Source organism: Eutrema salsugineum, unplaced genomic scaffold, assembly GCF_000478725.1.
Source record: "Eutrema salsugineum unplaced genomic scaffold, Eutsalg1_0 scaffold_13, whole genome shotgun sequence".
In the NCBI taxonomy this organism is placed as follows: Eukaryota; Viridiplantae; Streptophyta; class Magnoliopsida; order Brassicales; family Brassicaceae; genus Eutrema; species Eutrema salsugineum.
In genome coordinates, this window is record NW_006256885.1 from 364,939 (window position 1) to 381,548 (window position 16,610).

Sequence of the window (16,610 nt, forward strand, 5' to 3'; positions counted from 1 at the left end):
AAGATGAGAGCAAAAATGAATAGGTGTTTATTGAGGAAATGAATAACATTGAAGTTGAGTAACATTTTTCGAACCATAAACTTTAAATAGCCAAATAGAATTAGAGACTTAAAATGACAGTAATGAGTTGTTCTAGTAGAAAATGGCAACACCCTAAGAAATATATCAATATATGATCAGCTAGATTTCAGAGATATGGAATAAGTTCATTCTAAATCAGTTCCAAACCATGAGGAATATCACGAAAGCTACAAAGAAACAATGGTAAAAACAATTAACATGTTTTGACAGTGAAAAAATGTGTGACTGATATGAAGAAGGGGGAATAGATGGCAAAGATGTGTCCACCCTTAAGATTGAGTAAAAAGATTCAGAAAAAAAAAAGTAAGAATTACAAATGGGAATGAGGAAGAAAGGTAAAGCTTTATCAAAATAAACTAAGCACTTATAAGAACACAGAATGCTTGAGAAAATTTTCATAATGACACACAAGACTTATCGTGGTGTGATCAAAGAGACACCTGAGAAAGTGAAACATGGGAATTGCGATAAAACTATCAGGATATACATGTATATATCATTATGTATATTTTACATTTACATTATCCCTAGATAAAGCAATGCCTAAGTGTATATATATATGATGTATTTACTTATTCATAAATCAATTAGAATCAAGTTCTACATGGTATCAGAGCATATCGATCTATAAACCCTAAATTTTTCAGCCGCTCTCTTTCACAACAAAGTTTTCATAGCCATGGCCAACGACAATGCTCAACTTGTGCCTGTCTACAACAAGACGACACCTAGCGATTCGCTCATCTCTGTCAACATGAACGGGATCACCAAACTCACTTCGTCGAACTACTTTACCTGGAAGCTTCAAGTGTATGCTCTGTTCGAAGCAAAGCACACGAACTGCATCACTTCATCGGAGAAACCGATCAAACGCCACCGGCAACCGTCACAACAGACAACGTAACTCAGCCGAACCCGCAACTCGCTCCCTGGCATCGTCAAGACCGTCTCCTCTACAGTGCCTTGCTGGGCACACTATCATTGCCGATCCAACCGCTCGTTGCTCGTGCCACCACTGCTCGTGAAGTTTGGACCACATTGGCTCGAACTTACGTCCAATCCTCTCGTGGACACAAAAATCAAATCAAACAGCAACTGAAAAAGATCACCAAAGGAACACTAACCATCACAGAATACATGCGATCCGTTATCACCAAAGCAGATCACCTTGCTCTTCTTGGTGCACCACTCGAGCAAGAAGATCCCCTCGTGTTATAAAAAAGAGTTCTAAAATTGCATTTATGTTCTTAACTCCGGGTACATTGCCTTTTGAAAAGCTCTGGGACCTCTTTTTCCAGGTAGACTTCATCTCTTCCCAACTTCTTTTTTCCCGTATCAATTGTCTCAGTGGTTTCCTTCTGGCTAAGAAGATGCTGATGATAGAAAGTACAATGAACTCATTATAAGTTTATGCTGTTTGACAATTCTTCAAAATTTTAGACTTTGTCTGAAAAATTGTTTAACATCCTTAAACGCAGCATATTCAGGCCGGCAAAATACTTAGATGTGCCTTATGAACCACTTGCAATATATTTAGGATCTCTGTGTTTATGTGATTCCTTCGTCTACTTATTTCTTTAACTGACGTTTTTGTGCTTTTATCCTTCCTCGCAGGGTCATGAGGGTAAATTTTCTGTGTACATCCATGCATCAAAGGATACGCCGGTTCACACCAGTCGTTACTTTGTAAATCGTGAAATTCGAAGTGATGAGGTCTGTCTCTGTCTGATGTCTATATTTTTAGATATCATATCATTTCTCACTATGTCATGAATCATGATAAGAAACACTATAGGTCTGGAATCTTTTTTCGGTTAAAAACTATAGGATTGGAATGACTGCATTTAGTTGGTGGATGTATCATGAATTTCTTTTGCTTCTGTAATAGTTTCCATGATTGTGGTAAGTGAATCATATATCATGTTTTCTGAAGGTGGTCTGGGGTAGAATTTCAATGATTGACGCCGAGAGACGTTTGTTGACCAATGCTCTTAGAGATCCTGAAAATCAGCAATTTGTTTTACTCTCTGATAGGTAATCTCTCAGTAACTTTACTTCTCTTCTCACTGATTATTCTTAGGTTGTCCAAACCAACTCGATTTCTTGGTTTTGCAGTTGTGTGCCACTTAGAAGTTTTGAATACATGTACAACTATATGATGTACAGCAACGTCAGCTATGTTGACTGGTAAAGTCATTTTTTCAAGTTGATGAGATTTCAGAACTATAATTACACATGTTGCCAGATTCTTCCCAACTTCTCTATACTAATATACGAATTTCTCTCAACTTCTCTATACTAATATACGAATTTCTCTTACTCTTCAGCTTTGACGATCCTGGTCCACATGGAACCGGCAGGCATATGGATCACATGTTGCCGGAAATTCCAAAGGAAGATTTTCGAAAGGGTGCACAGGTAAAAACTATTACCCTGGTCCAGTATTATTCTTGCCTCATACTCTGAAAGTACATGCGTGATAAAAATACTAAGGGTCAGATACTTAAGACAGTTATGTGTCATTGCTCTCTGTGGACTAGTTAATAACATGTATGCACCAACTTACATTCGTATTTAGGAACTGGAATTTTTTTTTGAAACCCAGATTTTTCCCTCCTTGGTTTTAAGGAGTTTTATTAATATCATTCAATTTATTTAACACATTTGATCTGCATATTTGGTTCCATTCGTCATTATTGGGAAGCTTTTTGATCAAGTGTGGGTACAATATTTGGCATGACATAGTCTTTCAACAAGTTTTCATCTCAATTATCTATATATCCGTGCAGTGGTTCTCCATGAAGCGTCAGCATGCTGTCATAACTATGGCAGACAGTCTATACTACTCCAAATTCCGGGACTACTGTGGGGTGAGTATGACCTAAACCTCAACATAGATGTTTATTTTGCCTTCTTTTCTCAATTTTATGGAGGCGTTACTATCTAGATCTATGAAAATTAACCACACATTAACAGTACGGTTCTTGTTTTTTCTTCAGCCAGGTATAGAGGGCAATAAGAACTGCATCGCGGATGAACACTACTTGCCAACATTTTTCTATGTGAGAATCCGTATAGACTCTTTAGATAGAAGAAATTGTTTCATTTTTTCTGTACATTATTTCTTTGAACTCCTAGTAAACAAAAAATTGGATACTAATATAAGAGTCTCTAAATATGTGTTTCCACCTCTAATTTAAATTTAAAATTTCCTATTTTAATACTATTTATTTTAGTTTTATTATTAATATAAATTATATATATTTTTTTTTTATCTTTAATAATTTTTTAAAACAATAATAGAATTTGGAATTTTTTTAATTTTCAATATTGAGTGGACCAATAAAAACAATATTAAAAATTTTCTTTATATTAAATTTGTAAACTTTCTTAATTTTTTTATTCAACAATAATATAAGAATTTGTAAACTTTTCTTAATTTGGAATGTTGATGTGGACCAATGAAAATTTAATTCATAATTTCCTTATTTTTTTATATTTCTTTTTTCAACAATAATATTAGAATTTGTAAATTTTCATTATTTTTATATGCTGATGTGGACCAATAAAATTGCAATCTTGAATCTTATATGGACATCTTTAGAAGCATTTAGCTTCAACTTTTATTAGTATATATATATATATATATATATATATATATAAGATTCTCAATATTTTTATTTTTGAAACTAAACAACCCACTTAAACAAAAACGTGTCAATCCTACGTTTCAAATTTGTTGCAAATCACAAGTTAGTTCTGTTAATTTATTACCATTATAATAAAATTAACAATGATTTGTTATCACAAGTTAGTTCACATTCTGTGGAGTACTTTTTTTTTTTTCTATCAGAAACTCACCCACAAAAGAATGTATATATATACAATATACAAATACTGGCAATGGGAAAAAGAGTACATTGTCACATATACATATTGGCAGTTCACTCTTGCCAACCACCACGATCTATTTACGCACGTTGAGGTTGCTACTGGTTTCGAATATAAAACTGTATTCAACCAAAAAAACGTTTTACAATAAATGTACACTTTGGAATAAAGTGTCTCCTCATATTAGTTTATAATTTAGCTTCTATATGTTCTGTTTGTATTTATAGATCTGATTTTATCATCATGGTATATATATCTCATATGTGTATATGTTCATGGTCATCTCGTCGATCAAGATCATACAATACTTAGTTAGCCGTGTATCATATAAATTTATATTTTATTATTTATGTTTCATTGTTGTTTGAATGATCAAGAAGACCAAACACCACATATTGCTCCGGAATAGGAAAGTAGAATGCATTTTTGAACTCGAGATATTATTGCATTTAAAATTAATCATTTAAGCTCTAACCAAAACCAATGCATATATGACAAAATAACGGATTGAACCAAAGAGCAATCTTGGTTAAATCAATATCCAACACCTTCCCCTTAGCCCCTAATCGCTTTTAAGTTTTGTCAAACTAATAAGTTAAGTTTAGATTAAGTTTGTTTACTTCAGATTTTTACATATTTAACTGTAACCTTTTTTAAGAAATACAATCAAATGATATTTTCCAGGTGCACAACAGGGTATAAAACCTTTTCTTTTAACATCAAACTTGAGTAAATATTAATGAAGGCAGATGTCGAGTTTACTTAACATCCAGACAAAAGAAAAAGCATAATAAGTAATAGTACAGAGATTAAAGGGTGTTATTGAAAGGTTGATTTATGAAGATTTTTAAAGTTTAAGACTTTATGGTTATTGGTTTGTAGATTTTTACATTCTTAATAAATTCTACTGTTATTCGTAAACAGTTTATAAAAATACATTGTTATTGGTTTGCTAATTTCTAATCAAAATCTATTGTTATTCAAAAAGTTTGTATTTTAATGATTCTATGATTATGTTATAATCTAGTGTTATTGAAACAATAGTTATTTACAATTTAACTCATAAATCATGATTTTTAATATATTATCTATATCTCTTGGATTTTTAAAATCTGTTATATCAAATTTACTATTAAATCCACAAAACTCTTTGTAAGTTTTACAAATCCAACAAAACTCTTGAAAATTTGATAATTTTAAAAATCAACCAAAATCTTTATAAATCCAACTCCCAATAATCCTTCCCTAAAAGTTGCATTGTAGCACAAAGTTCAAAAAAAGAAAGAAAAAAAAAACCAAAGAACTTCAAGAGAGAGCTTTCAAATCGGCAGTCATCTTTAGCACTTAAGATAAACCACAAAAGTTTTACTTTGTTAACGGTGCCTGAAGCGAGGACGCCTGTGGAGTGTGGATTTTGGCTCTCCACAAACAAGCTTAGTAACTAGTTTGCGTCCTTCCATGTCCATCACACTACGTTCCAGCGCCTTGTCTACTGCGTCTTCTCCCTGAAGACGCACTACAGCTGCACTGTATATATCAACAAAGACAAAGGTCTTTTTGGCTAGCATTTAAATAACCTGAACGTTAGGAAAAATAGTTTAGGAGGAAGAAGCCACAAACCTCCCTTGACCCTGGACTCGGAGAACATGGACTCTGATCTCTCCACATGAAGAGAAATGTTTACTCAAAGCGCTCTTGATATCAATAACACTAAGCTCTTGATCATATCCTCTAACCATTAGGGTAGCAGAACTGGAACGAAACGGACAAGCCTCAGCAGAGACGGTCCATCCTCCGACATCGCTTCCAATAAGTTGCAGTGCCTTGTCTACTGCACCTTATCCCACAAAATAAATATAACCAGACCTATAGAGAGCACTATCCGATGTGGGAATATAGACATCCGTGATCTCTCCGCATGAAGAGAAGTGCTTTCTCAACGCGCTCTCGACATCATCACGAGGAAGCCACATGTCATATCCCTAAACCTTAATCCTCCCAATGTTTTTTTCTTTTGAACAAAAAGGTTTAATCCTACCAAAGTTACTTGCAATATTATATCAACGTGACAAGAACAAACACATCTATACAGATACAAATCTCAAACAATCAACTTACCGTCTTTTTTTTTTTTTTTTTTTTTTTTCTTACCGTCTTTTTCTTTTTGGAGTGGCTGCATCACTACTGTTCACTTCCAGCACTTTGTCGGCGGATTCGTCCATGGTGTCAAGTTCAAAAGAGCTGCGGCGATATCCCTAGGAAGATTTCTTACCACAGGGTATAAAACTTTAGCCGAACAAAATATAATACATACTCTTATTTCCATAATTTATCGACATGGGGTTTTTTAGAAACTGAGTGTGCATTGCAACGTGGGCTTGGCCCCAAATAAATATCTATTTCAACTGAGACGGAAATTTCTTTTTTTTTTGTCAGAAAAAGGGAAATTCACGTAATGGAAAGTGGTAACTGGTAAGCAGTAAAGCACTATTACAATCATTTTGTTTATAAAAAGTTTTTGGAAAATTCGAAAACTTAACCTAATATTTTCTTCTTGTCAATGTCGCAAAAGAAGGAGGTGACTCCGCAGCCAACGTCAAATCCATCACTTCCAGATGATTTGCTAATGAGCTGCTTAGCACGTGTGTCAAGGTCGTACTATCGGATTCTCTCCCTTGTCTCCAAGAGCTTTGGATCTCTCGTCGCTTCACAGGAGCTTTACAAGGCCCGGTCACTATAGGGCCACACCGAGAGTTGTCTCTACGTGTGCTTAACGTCATATTCTGATACTCACTGGTTTACCCTCTGCTGGAAACCTGACCAAACCATAATGACCAATGACACCAGCATGAAGAAGAAGAAGTCAAGTGGGTATTATTTGGCCAGAGTCCCGATTCCTCATTCTCCTCGTGCGTACTTTCCTAGTCTTGTGGCGGTTGGTTCTGATATCTACAACATCGGATCCAATTCCAGATACGACCTTACCTCCTCTAGCGTCTCGGTTATGGACTGTCGGTCTCACAAGTGGCACGAGGCTCCAAGCATGCGGGTGGGCCTGGCTTCACTTTCTGCTAGCTTCATTGATGGAAAGATATATGTGGCAGGAAGCTCTGGCATATACGCCAAGAAGAACTCGTTCGAGGTGTTCGACACAAAAACAAAAACTTGGGATCCTGAGCCACCCATTTCTTGCAGCATGACAGAATGCAGTTTTTCTCACTCCAGAAGTTCATGTATTGACGGAAAGTTTCACGTGGTGGCTGGTGGAAGATATCACATGGTAGCTGAGTCTGACGGAAGGCTTCACCTGGCAGCTGACAAAAATGCGGTTGCTTACAATTCCAAGGAAGGTAGATGGGACCAGGTTGAACGAAGGATGTGTCATTATATGTTTTTACGTTGTTATTGCGAGATAGAGAATGTTTTGTACTCTGCTTTCAAGAGCGCGATCAGATGGTATGACACCAACGCAAAAGAGTGGAGAGATTTGATGGGTTTGGTAGGACTACCTAAGTTACCTCCTTGTTATTTTGTTAGATTGGCTGATTATGGTGGTAAGTTGGCGGTTTTGTGGGAGGAGGATATTCCCTCTAGTGGCGAGAAGATGATTTGGAGTGCGGAAATTATGCTTGAAAGGCGCAAGAATCATATAATTTGGGGAAAAGTTGAGTGGTATGATTATGTGCTTACGGTTCCTAAAGGATATTATTTCGTCAAGGTTCTTGCTGCTATCGTTTGATGAATGCGTCACAAATTTTACGCGTTCTTCTTTCTTGGTAATATCTTTTTTTTTATTGCCAATTGCGTGTGTTCTTTTGGTCTATGCAACTATGATGAAGGATTGAATGTACTCTCTCGTCTCTTGTTTCAATTCTAATCATTTTATGTCAAAAGAAATAAAAGAAAAGCTTTTGGAAATTTTATATGAAAGCATCAGACAACTAATTGGAAATAGAGTTATGTATATTATAATGAGTAACGTGAAAGACTTCAACAACACTACCATTTGTGTTCTCGCTTAGTGTTTTATTTTCTTTTTACGGTTTTTTTTTTGTCAAGTTACAACGAGCTTTGATCAGTTCAAGGACCAAATGTGTTTAATACTTTTGAATCTCGCTCATGTTTTTTTATTAATAATTTTTTTTCGTTCAAAATATTAAAAAGTCTTTATCAGTTGGTTACCTTTTGCTGACAATAGGTACCAATGTCTTTTGACAACGAAGTCAACATAATCTTGAACGTTTAGATTGACTGTTAAGTGCCATTGAAGACATTGACATATTACATAATCAAGTTTCACAAGGAGTAATAATCATTGTCATAAAGATCGAATGCACATTAATCTTCACATGTACATTAATGCCGAGTTATCTGAATCAGATAGGTATGGATTGCCGATCAGGCCATGACTCGATCTTCTAGAAGTACTTGACAGTACAGGCACTACACCATCAATAACTTCAGTTAAAAATTCCTTCTCACGCCTTTGTCAAATCATGTCAATTTGGAATCAGATAAATGTGTATAATCAATATATAATGGAGGAACAAAATTAGGATCAAAATCTTACCACTTATCTTATTATTTCAGCGAGTTCGCAAGAGCTCTTCGAAGACTCCAATTCAAAAATACAGATCCTGCTTTATGTCGTGGCTTCTGCTTAATCTTGGTTCTGCATATGTATTCAACTAGGAATTAACGAGTGCGAACTAAATAACGTGGAGTAATATTTTTTTTTAAAAATTGTTTTGAATTTAAAAATATGCCTGAATGATGAAAGATGGAATAATCAAATTGCACTAACCTGTCTACTTAACTTGTTTTGCAGTGGACTAAATATTAATTATTCGGTTGTTTTAGGCTTGTGCCATTGTCACCCGGATGAGCTGGATACTGTGTTCTTTCTCTGGAACTTCGATCTGTGGTGGCAAGAGTTTCAAGAAGCTTCCTTGGTAACTTGCGGTGCCACTCGCTGTTCATCCTCTGTCAAATGCCTTTTTTTTAACAATCTTGTTAGAGAGAGCTAAAATATATGATAGTGTCAAGCAATTCTGAGATAATGAATTGAAATAGATTGTAATAATGTTAGCTATTTAATGTCTTTTAGTAAACCAAGAACATCATCTTATTTGTAAATACAGTAGAACATCTATAAATTAATACTCAATAAATTAATAATTATTATAAATTAATAACTTTTGCTGGTTCCAAGTCGGGTCAATATAAAAATCCATCAAATTCGATAAGATAATAAGATAATAATTGTTTTGAAACTCCTATGTAATTATATGGTCCCAACAAAAACATAAATTAATAATTATATACATTTATGCAAATATATGTAATTATAATATTCTAAAATTTGACTAATATGTTTGTTTTTACTTAAGGTTGAAATCTCTTTGAATCTTATCTCTCTAATTATTATATCAGTAGCTTTTATTGGTGTTTACGATATACATTATTTATAATATTTTTTGATATGATAATTGATTTTCTTACCCTATAAATGTTTTTAAATGTATTGTAGTGTTATCTTCAATTTTATCATCAATAATACAGATAGTAGTCATGGTCTTTTATAAATTTTAAATGTATTGTAGTGTAATCAGTAAATTTTAAATATATTGTAGTGTTACCTGTAAACATTTTTAAATGTATTGTAGTGTTATTTTCAATTTTATCATCAATATTTGAATAATAGCCATAATCTTTTTATAAATTTTAAACGTATGAACATATATATTTTTACATAGACAATCCAATATAGTATTAAAAACTATTTTATTGCGATATTTATGATTGTTAACCATAATTTACATTATAAAATTTGTTAAAATTTTAAAATATAACATTATTCCAAAGAACGTTTTAGACAATTATAGGCAGAAAACAAATTTTATCTATAAATTAATAATTATTAATTTTATAAATAAATTAATTGGTTTCTAAATTAATATCACGATAAATTAATAAAATATCATGGTCATGACATTATTAATTTATAGAGGTTTTACAGTAGATTTTAAACAGATGATTATTGTTTAGATAAAAAAATTCATTTACCAAAAAGGGTTCTAATTGATGGCCTTCTGGCTTTGCGCTCTTCTTCTTTAACTCAGTTGCAATAGTAACACAACACAAGGTTACAACAGAGAAAACATGCAATGTTTAACGACAAGTCAACTTAGTTAACTAATTTATATATATTTTAACCATCTTTCTCATAGGATCACTAGTTTACCTCATCAAATGTTTCAAAATTTTAGGTGTGTAGGTTGAAGGTGTAGCTGTGCTTTAAGCAGTTGCTGTACCAGATGAAGTGAAAGATGGAATACCCCAGACATGAAATACGTGACAAGCGAAACATTTGGAATGAGGAGCTGGACGAGTAGCTGAACTGGACGAGTAGGAATGGGAGTCTTGGAAAGAAAGCAAAGCTGGATAGGAATAGCGGAACAGATCAGGAAAAATAGAAGATTTCCTTAAACATGCAAAAGTTTAAGGAAATAGGAAATATGCACCAAGCGACAAAAATGGAAGCTGTGGTGTAGGGTTTTCGGCGAGTATAGCCGCATAGTCTACTAGGTATAAGTAGACGTGTTGAAGCAATGTATATGCTTAACACAACTACTAGAGAGCATTTAACATAAGGGTGAGGGATTCGGGTATTAGGATCTGCATCAAGGGTTAAAGATTTTTTTAGGGGAGTTTTGAGATCAAGTACAGATCGAAAAACGGAAAAAGCTAGGACGGCAGATCAAGATGTGTCTTGAGTCTGTCATAAATCGTGTTAGAAACTTGTAAGGTTTATTAACAGATTTATTAGCAATAAATTTCAGTTAAAAGAAAAACTCTGTGTTAAATTGTGTTGTTGTTCTTGAACTAAAACTCCTGCGTTTACACAAGACCAACTCGTTATGACTTGGGTGATAAAAGCAGCCTCCATTTGATATCATTTTTCCCCATTCGAAAGCCAGGAAAAAGCATTTGTATTAAGCATCTACCGTTAGTGTTTAGACAAGGAAACTTCAAATCTTAAAGTTGTTTAAAGCAAACAGTTCCTTAATTTCATATGTTCCAAACCTTGTTTCTACGTTGCATAAAAGTCTACATATAAGATCCTTGGCTTTCATTAAGATACACACTTGAGATAACATTGCATTGCTGTACAAACAAGGGCTAAACCAACTACATAATAGGAAGCTTCCTGGAATAGGAAGGAAGAATGCATTTTGAACTCTATCGCTAGATACACACATGAAGAATATAGACAGAGATCAAGAGAAGGAGAAGCCAAGTTATGAAGCTTCATGTGAAGTCAACACAAACCTGCATATTGGCTAAGTCAAGTGTGTTGAAGACTCAGACTCGTCAAGAGGGTCTTGATAGGTAGATCCACTATCGACAAATGTCTTTCTCTCATTAGTCACACATTCCTCACGTTTTATCTGTAAAGAAAGGCTGAGTTCACCTGGAGATAGTGGATTCATGGTGTGAGATCACAGGCGAGAAGTAGGGATCCAGTTAGGGACCTGAACTCGTTAATTTCCTGTGTTCTTTCGTTTCTGATTTACTACTTTTCTGTTCTCATTTCCTTAAATCGATTCAAGTTGCGAGAGTGTGCGAGAGAGATTAAGCTATAATCCTCACTTGACAACACGCATCTTTGCATTGCTGTACAAAAAATTGCTAAACCAACTACATAATAGGTTTGATATATACAGATTCAAAATTAATCATTTAATCTCTACCCAAAAACATAAATGCATATGATAAAATAACGATTGAATCAAATGACTCAAATTCATTTCCAATACTTTCCACTTATCCTTTTGTACTTAATCGAGTTTTTTTTTTGGTCATATAGATTGAGTTTCTTTACTTTAGGTTTTACATATTTCACATGCATCCTTTTTTTTTATGAGATTCAATCAAATAAAAATTTCCTGGTGCATAAACCGGGTATAATTTAATCGACGTTGGTGAATTTTTGTGTGAAATTGACTGGGGCATTGCAAAGTGGGCTTGGGTCCAAATAAATATCTAATTACAATGATTTAGGTTATAAAAAGCTTTTGGAATATTCAAAAACTTAACCTAAAAGGCGATTCTCGTTTTTGTTTATTCCTTCAATGTCGTCCTCGGAGAAGGAGAAGGTGCTCTCACCGACTCCGCAATCTATGTTGGTTCCGTCGCTTCCTGATGATTTTCTGAGCTGCTTCGCACGTGTGTCAAGGTTATACTATCCGACTCTCTCCCTCGTCTCCAAGCACTTTCGATCTCTCCTTGCTTCACCTGAGCTTTACAAGGCCAGGTCACTTCTAGGACACGAAGAGAGTTGTCTCTACTTGTGCTTAGGATCCCAATATGATTCTCACTGGTTCACGCTCTGTCGGAAACCTGATCAAACCCTAATTAACAATGGCACTAGCTTGAAGAAGAAGTCAAGTGGGTATGTTTTGGCTAGAGTCCCGATTCTTCATTCTCCACCTGCGTACTTTCCGAGTCTTGTGGCAGTTGGTTCTGATATCTACAACATCGGATCAAGATCCATCATCAACAACTCTAGCGTTTCAGTTATGGACTGTCGGTCTCACACGTGGCACGAGGCTCCAAGCATGCCTGTGGAGCTGATTTCACTTTCTGCTAGCGTCGTTGATGGAAAGATATATGTATCAGGAAGAGGTAGTGATGATAAGAACTCACTGGAGGTGTTGGACACAAAAACAAAAACTTGGGATCATGTGCCCATCTCTTGCAACGAGACAAGATGCAGTTTTTATTACTCAAGAAGCGCATGTATTGACGGAAAGTTTCACGTGGCGGCAGACGGAAGGTTTTACGTGGTGGCGGCTGGCGAAAAGTTGGTTTCTTACAATTCCAGGGAAGGTAGATTGGACCAGGTTGAACTAAGGATGTGTGATAAGTTGTTTTCAGATACTTATTGCGAGATAGAGAATGTTTTGTATTCTGCCGGTGAGGGAGCGATTAGATGGTTTGATACCAAGGTACAAAAATGGAGATATTTGATGGTTTTTGAAGGACTACCTAAGTTTCCTCCTGCTGTTTCTGTTAGATTGGCTGATTATGGTGGTAAGATGGCGGTTTTTTGGGAAGAGTATTTGCTCTCTAGTGAGCAGAAGATGATTTGGTGTGCGGTAGTTATGCTTAAAAGGCACAAATTTTGGGAAATTTGGGGCGAAAGCTGTGAAATTTGGGGAATAGTTGAGTGGTTTGATCATGTTCTTACAGTTCCTATAGGATATCAGTTTGTCAAGGCTCTTGCTGCTACTGTTTGATGAATGCCTCACAAGGCTTAGGGTTGAGAGGTTTGATCATCTTAACTCTTCTTGGTAATATTGATGTGAGCGTTCTTCTTGAACAAAACTGCTAGGGGCAAGAGTTTCAAGAAGCTTCGTTAGTATATAACTTGTTGTGCAACTAGCTGATTTAACCTCTGTCAAATGTTTTTTTTTTCTACGATCTCGTTAGAGCTAAATCATATGATAGCTAGGATCAAGCAATTCTATTGGATGCACACTACATTTATCTGTTCTCGCTTAGCCCTTTTCATTCAAAATACCAAAAGGTTTAAAAAATAAATCAAATCCATGTTTCAAATATAGATCAAATATATTGGAACATAAAAGTTTTCTTTCTTAAATCCATGTTTCAGTAACATCGAATTTGACAATTTAATGCAAATCATATCAAAATCTTGATTCAATTATCTGTTTTGTTTGTATTTGTAGATCTGATTATCTCGTCATGGTATATATATGTCATATTTGTATGTGTACATGTGGTTGATCATAATTCGTACAGACGTATACCATACTTAGTTAACCATGTATTAATATTATAAACTAAAAGTATGAATATATCACATACATGTATATTTTATTTTTTATGTGTTATTATTGTCTGAAAGATCAAGAAGAACAAATACCAAAGAACAAATACGACATACAGCTTCGGAATAGGAAAGTAGAATGCATTCTGAACATTAATGGCTATTGGCTTTCGTTAATATACACACTCGAGATATCGTTGCATTGCTGTACAAACAAGTGCCAAACCAACAACATAATAGGTTAGTTATATATGTAGAGTCAAAACTAATCATTTAATCTCGATCCCAAACCAATTGCATATAAAAAAAATATATATGAAGATTGAATCAAAGAGCAATCTTGGTTAAATCCATATCCAATACTTTCTATTTTATAGATTCAAAAAAAATATATATATATATATATATACTTTCCATTTTATCCCTAATCGCTTTGGTCAAACTATTTTTTGCTAATTAATTAAGTTTTTTTTTTGTCACATTTAGATTGTGTTTGGTTACTTTTTTCATTTCATGTGAACTTCATTAGAATAAACAAGTCCAAATATACAGTGGAATGCAAAGTTCACATATTAAATTACCATAGAAACTCTTGAGACAAAGCTCACTGAAACCAGCTAATTAACCTGGATCTTTGAGAGACATAATTTCATAAAGAGAACAACAAAACACAAACATAAACTATTAACAAACAACACAAAGACTATGTAGACTGAGTTTTTTTATTACTTTAGATGTACAATTTTCACAGCAACTGTTTTTGAATAAATATAATCAAACCAGGTATATAATACAACACCAAATGCGTGAGTTTTTTTTTTTTTTTGAGAAATTGACTGAGCTTTGGAAAATGGGTTTGGGCCCAAATAAATGTCTTTGCAAAGCTTTTTTCTTTTTGCCTCCCCAAAAAAAAGGAAAGTGGTAACCATGACAATGATTTTGGTTATAAAAAGCTTTTGGAAAATTCAAAAATTTAACCTAAAAGAAAGGCGACTTCGTCTTCGTTACTTAGTATCAATGTCCTCCCCGGATAAGAAGAAGAGGAAGGAGAATGTGCCCTCACCAACTCCACAATCACCGTCAAATCCACCCCTTCCCGATGATTTGCTAATCAGCTGCTTCGCACGCGTGTCAAGGTTGTGCTATTTGACTCTCTCCTTCGTCTCCAAGCGCTTTCGATCTCTCATTGCTTCACCGGAGCTTTACAAAGCCCGGTCAATCCTGGGAAACACCGAGAGTTGTCTCTATTTGTGCTTAGCGTCCTCTTCTGATAATTGCTGGTTCACCCTCTGCCGGAAACCTGATAAAACCCTAACCAATGACACTAGCTTGAAGAAGAAGTCAAGTGGGTATGTTTTGGCTAGAGTCCCGTTTCTTCATTCTCCTCGTGCAGAGTTTTCGGGCCTTGTGGCGGTTGGTTCTGAAATCTACAACATCGGATCCAACTCTTCTAGCGTCTCGGTTATGGACTGTCGGTCTCACACGTAGCACGAGGCTCCAAGCATGCCTTTGGAGCTGATTGAACCTTGTGCTAGCGTAGTTGATGGAAAGATATATGTAGCAGGATTACGTAAAGATTCCTTGGATGAGTCATTTGAGGTGTTGGACACAAAGACAAAAACTTGGTAGCCGCCCATCGACATAAAATACAGTTTAAAAAACATGGGAGACTTATATGTTAACATGGTGGCTAACGAAAATGTGGTTGCTTACAATTCCAAGGAGGACCAGCTTGAACCAAGGACGTGGCGTCGTTTTCTTTCAGATAATTTTTGCGAGATAGAGAATGTTATGTACTCTGTTTTCAATGGAGGGGTCGGATGGTATGACACCAAGTCAAACATATGGAGATATTTGAAGGGTTTGGTAGGGCTACCTGAGTTATCTTATGGTTTTGTTAGATTTGCTGATTATGGTGTTAGATTTGCAAAAGTTGTGTATTTTGGGGTGAAAACTGTGAAATTTGGGGGAAACTTGAGTGGTTTGATCTTGTGGTTACAGTTCCTAGAAGCTATGATTTCGTCAAGGCTCTTGCTGCTACCGTTTGAGGAATGCCTTACTTGTGGGGCTTTAACTAAGATATTATGTTCTTTTGGTTTGAAAAGTTGAGTGGTTTGATCATGTTTTCCTTGCTGAAAAGTTTAGTGGTTTTTTTATCATGTTCCTCTTGATAAGATTGATGTGTGTGTTCTTGACCAACGCTAGAGGCAAGAGTTTCAAGAAGCTTCCTTGGTATTTTCTCGTTTAGCCTTTTCTTTTTTTCCTGTTATTATTTTATTTTTTTGGTCAAGTTACAATGAGGTTTGATCAATTCAAAGACCAAACGTGCTTCGTATTTTTGTAGGAAATGCTCATGTTTTATTCTATTTTCTCCCTTTTCGTTCAAAATAGCAAAGAGTCTTTATATGTTGGATACTTTCTGCTCACATAGGCACCCGTGTCTTTTGACAATAGAGTCAATATAATCTTTGAGAGTATAGATTAACTGTTATGTGCCATCGAAGACGTTGAGATATTACATAAATCAAGTTTCACAAGGAGTGACAATCCTTGTCATGATATAGATCGCATGCACATTGATCTTCACATGACATTAATGATTAATGTCGAGTTACATGAATCAGAAAGGTATGGATTGCTGATCAGGCCTCGACTAGATCTTCTGGAAGAAGTTTACAGGCACTACACCATAAATGCCTTCTGTCAAAATCCAAATCCTACAAGTTCCATGTACGCATATATACTGTCATGCCAGAAATTCAAATGAATATGTATACTAATA

The 16,610-nt window shown here is 35.0% G+C and overlaps 3 protein-coding genes and 2 pseudogenes across 3 annotated transcripts; 4 read left to right on the top strand and 1 right to left on the bottom strand.

Moving 5' to 3' along the window:
• The first annotated feature begins 760 nt into the window (after positions 1 to 760).
• Positions 761 to 4,205, top strand: LOC18025043. Its single transcript, XM_024159156.1, has 9 exons — positions 761 to 981; positions 1,244 to 1,379; positions 1,696 to 1,794; positions 2,015 to 2,115; positions 2,197 to 2,268; positions 2,409 to 2,499; positions 2,871 to 2,951; positions 3,081 to 3,143; positions 4,200 to 4,205. The coding sequence occupies exons 1-9, from the start codon at positions 761 to 763 to the stop codon at positions 4,203 to 4,205; spliced, it is 870 nt and encodes a 289-aa protein (XP_024014924.1).
• Positions 4,206 to 5,345: 1,140 nt separating this feature from the next.
• On the bottom strand, positions 5,346 to 6,194 carry LOC112088849 (nucleolin 1). Its single transcript, XM_024159157.1, is given in 3 exon segments — positions 5,346 to 5,499; positions 5,593 to 6,006; positions 6,124 to 6,194. Coding segments are annotated over 3 exon segments (639 nt in total).
• A 338-nt stretch (positions 6,195 to 6,532) lies between these two features.
• On the top strand, positions 6,533 to 7,711 carry LOC18025044 (annotated as a pseudogene).
• Positions 7,712 to 12,107: 4,396 nt separating this feature from the next.
• On the top strand, positions 12,108 to 13,274 carry LOC18025045 (F-box/kelch-repeat protein At5g51250). Its single transcript, XM_006405981.2, has one exon. The coding sequence runs from the start codon at positions 12,108 to 12,110 to the stop codon at positions 13,272 to 13,274; it is 1,167 nt and encodes a 388-aa protein (XP_006406044.2).
• Positions 13,275 to 14,845: 1,571 nt separating this feature from the next.
• On the top strand, positions 14,846 to 15,457 carry LOC18025046 (annotated as a pseudogene).
• Positions 15,458 to 16,610: the final 1,153 nt, after the last annotated feature.

Excerpts from the sequence above, each read along its gene's own strand:
- LOC18025043 (XM_024159156.1), top strand. The coding sequence starts at position 761 with ATGGCCAACGACAATGCTCAACTTGTGCCTGTCTACAACAAGACGACA. Across the intron at positions 1,380-1,695 it reads TCTGGGACCTCTTTTTCCAG|GGTCATGAGGGTAAATTTTC; the intron begins GTAGACTTCATC and ends CCTTCCTCGCAG. Across the intron at positions 2,500-2,870 it reads ATTTTCGAAAGGGTGCACAG|TGGTTCTCCATGAAGCGTCA; the intron begins GTAAAAACTATT and ends ATATCCGTGCAG.
- LOC18025045 (XM_006405981.2), top strand. The coding sequence starts at position 12,108 with ATGTCGTCCTCGGAGAAGGAGAAGGTGCTCTCACCGACTCCGCAATCT.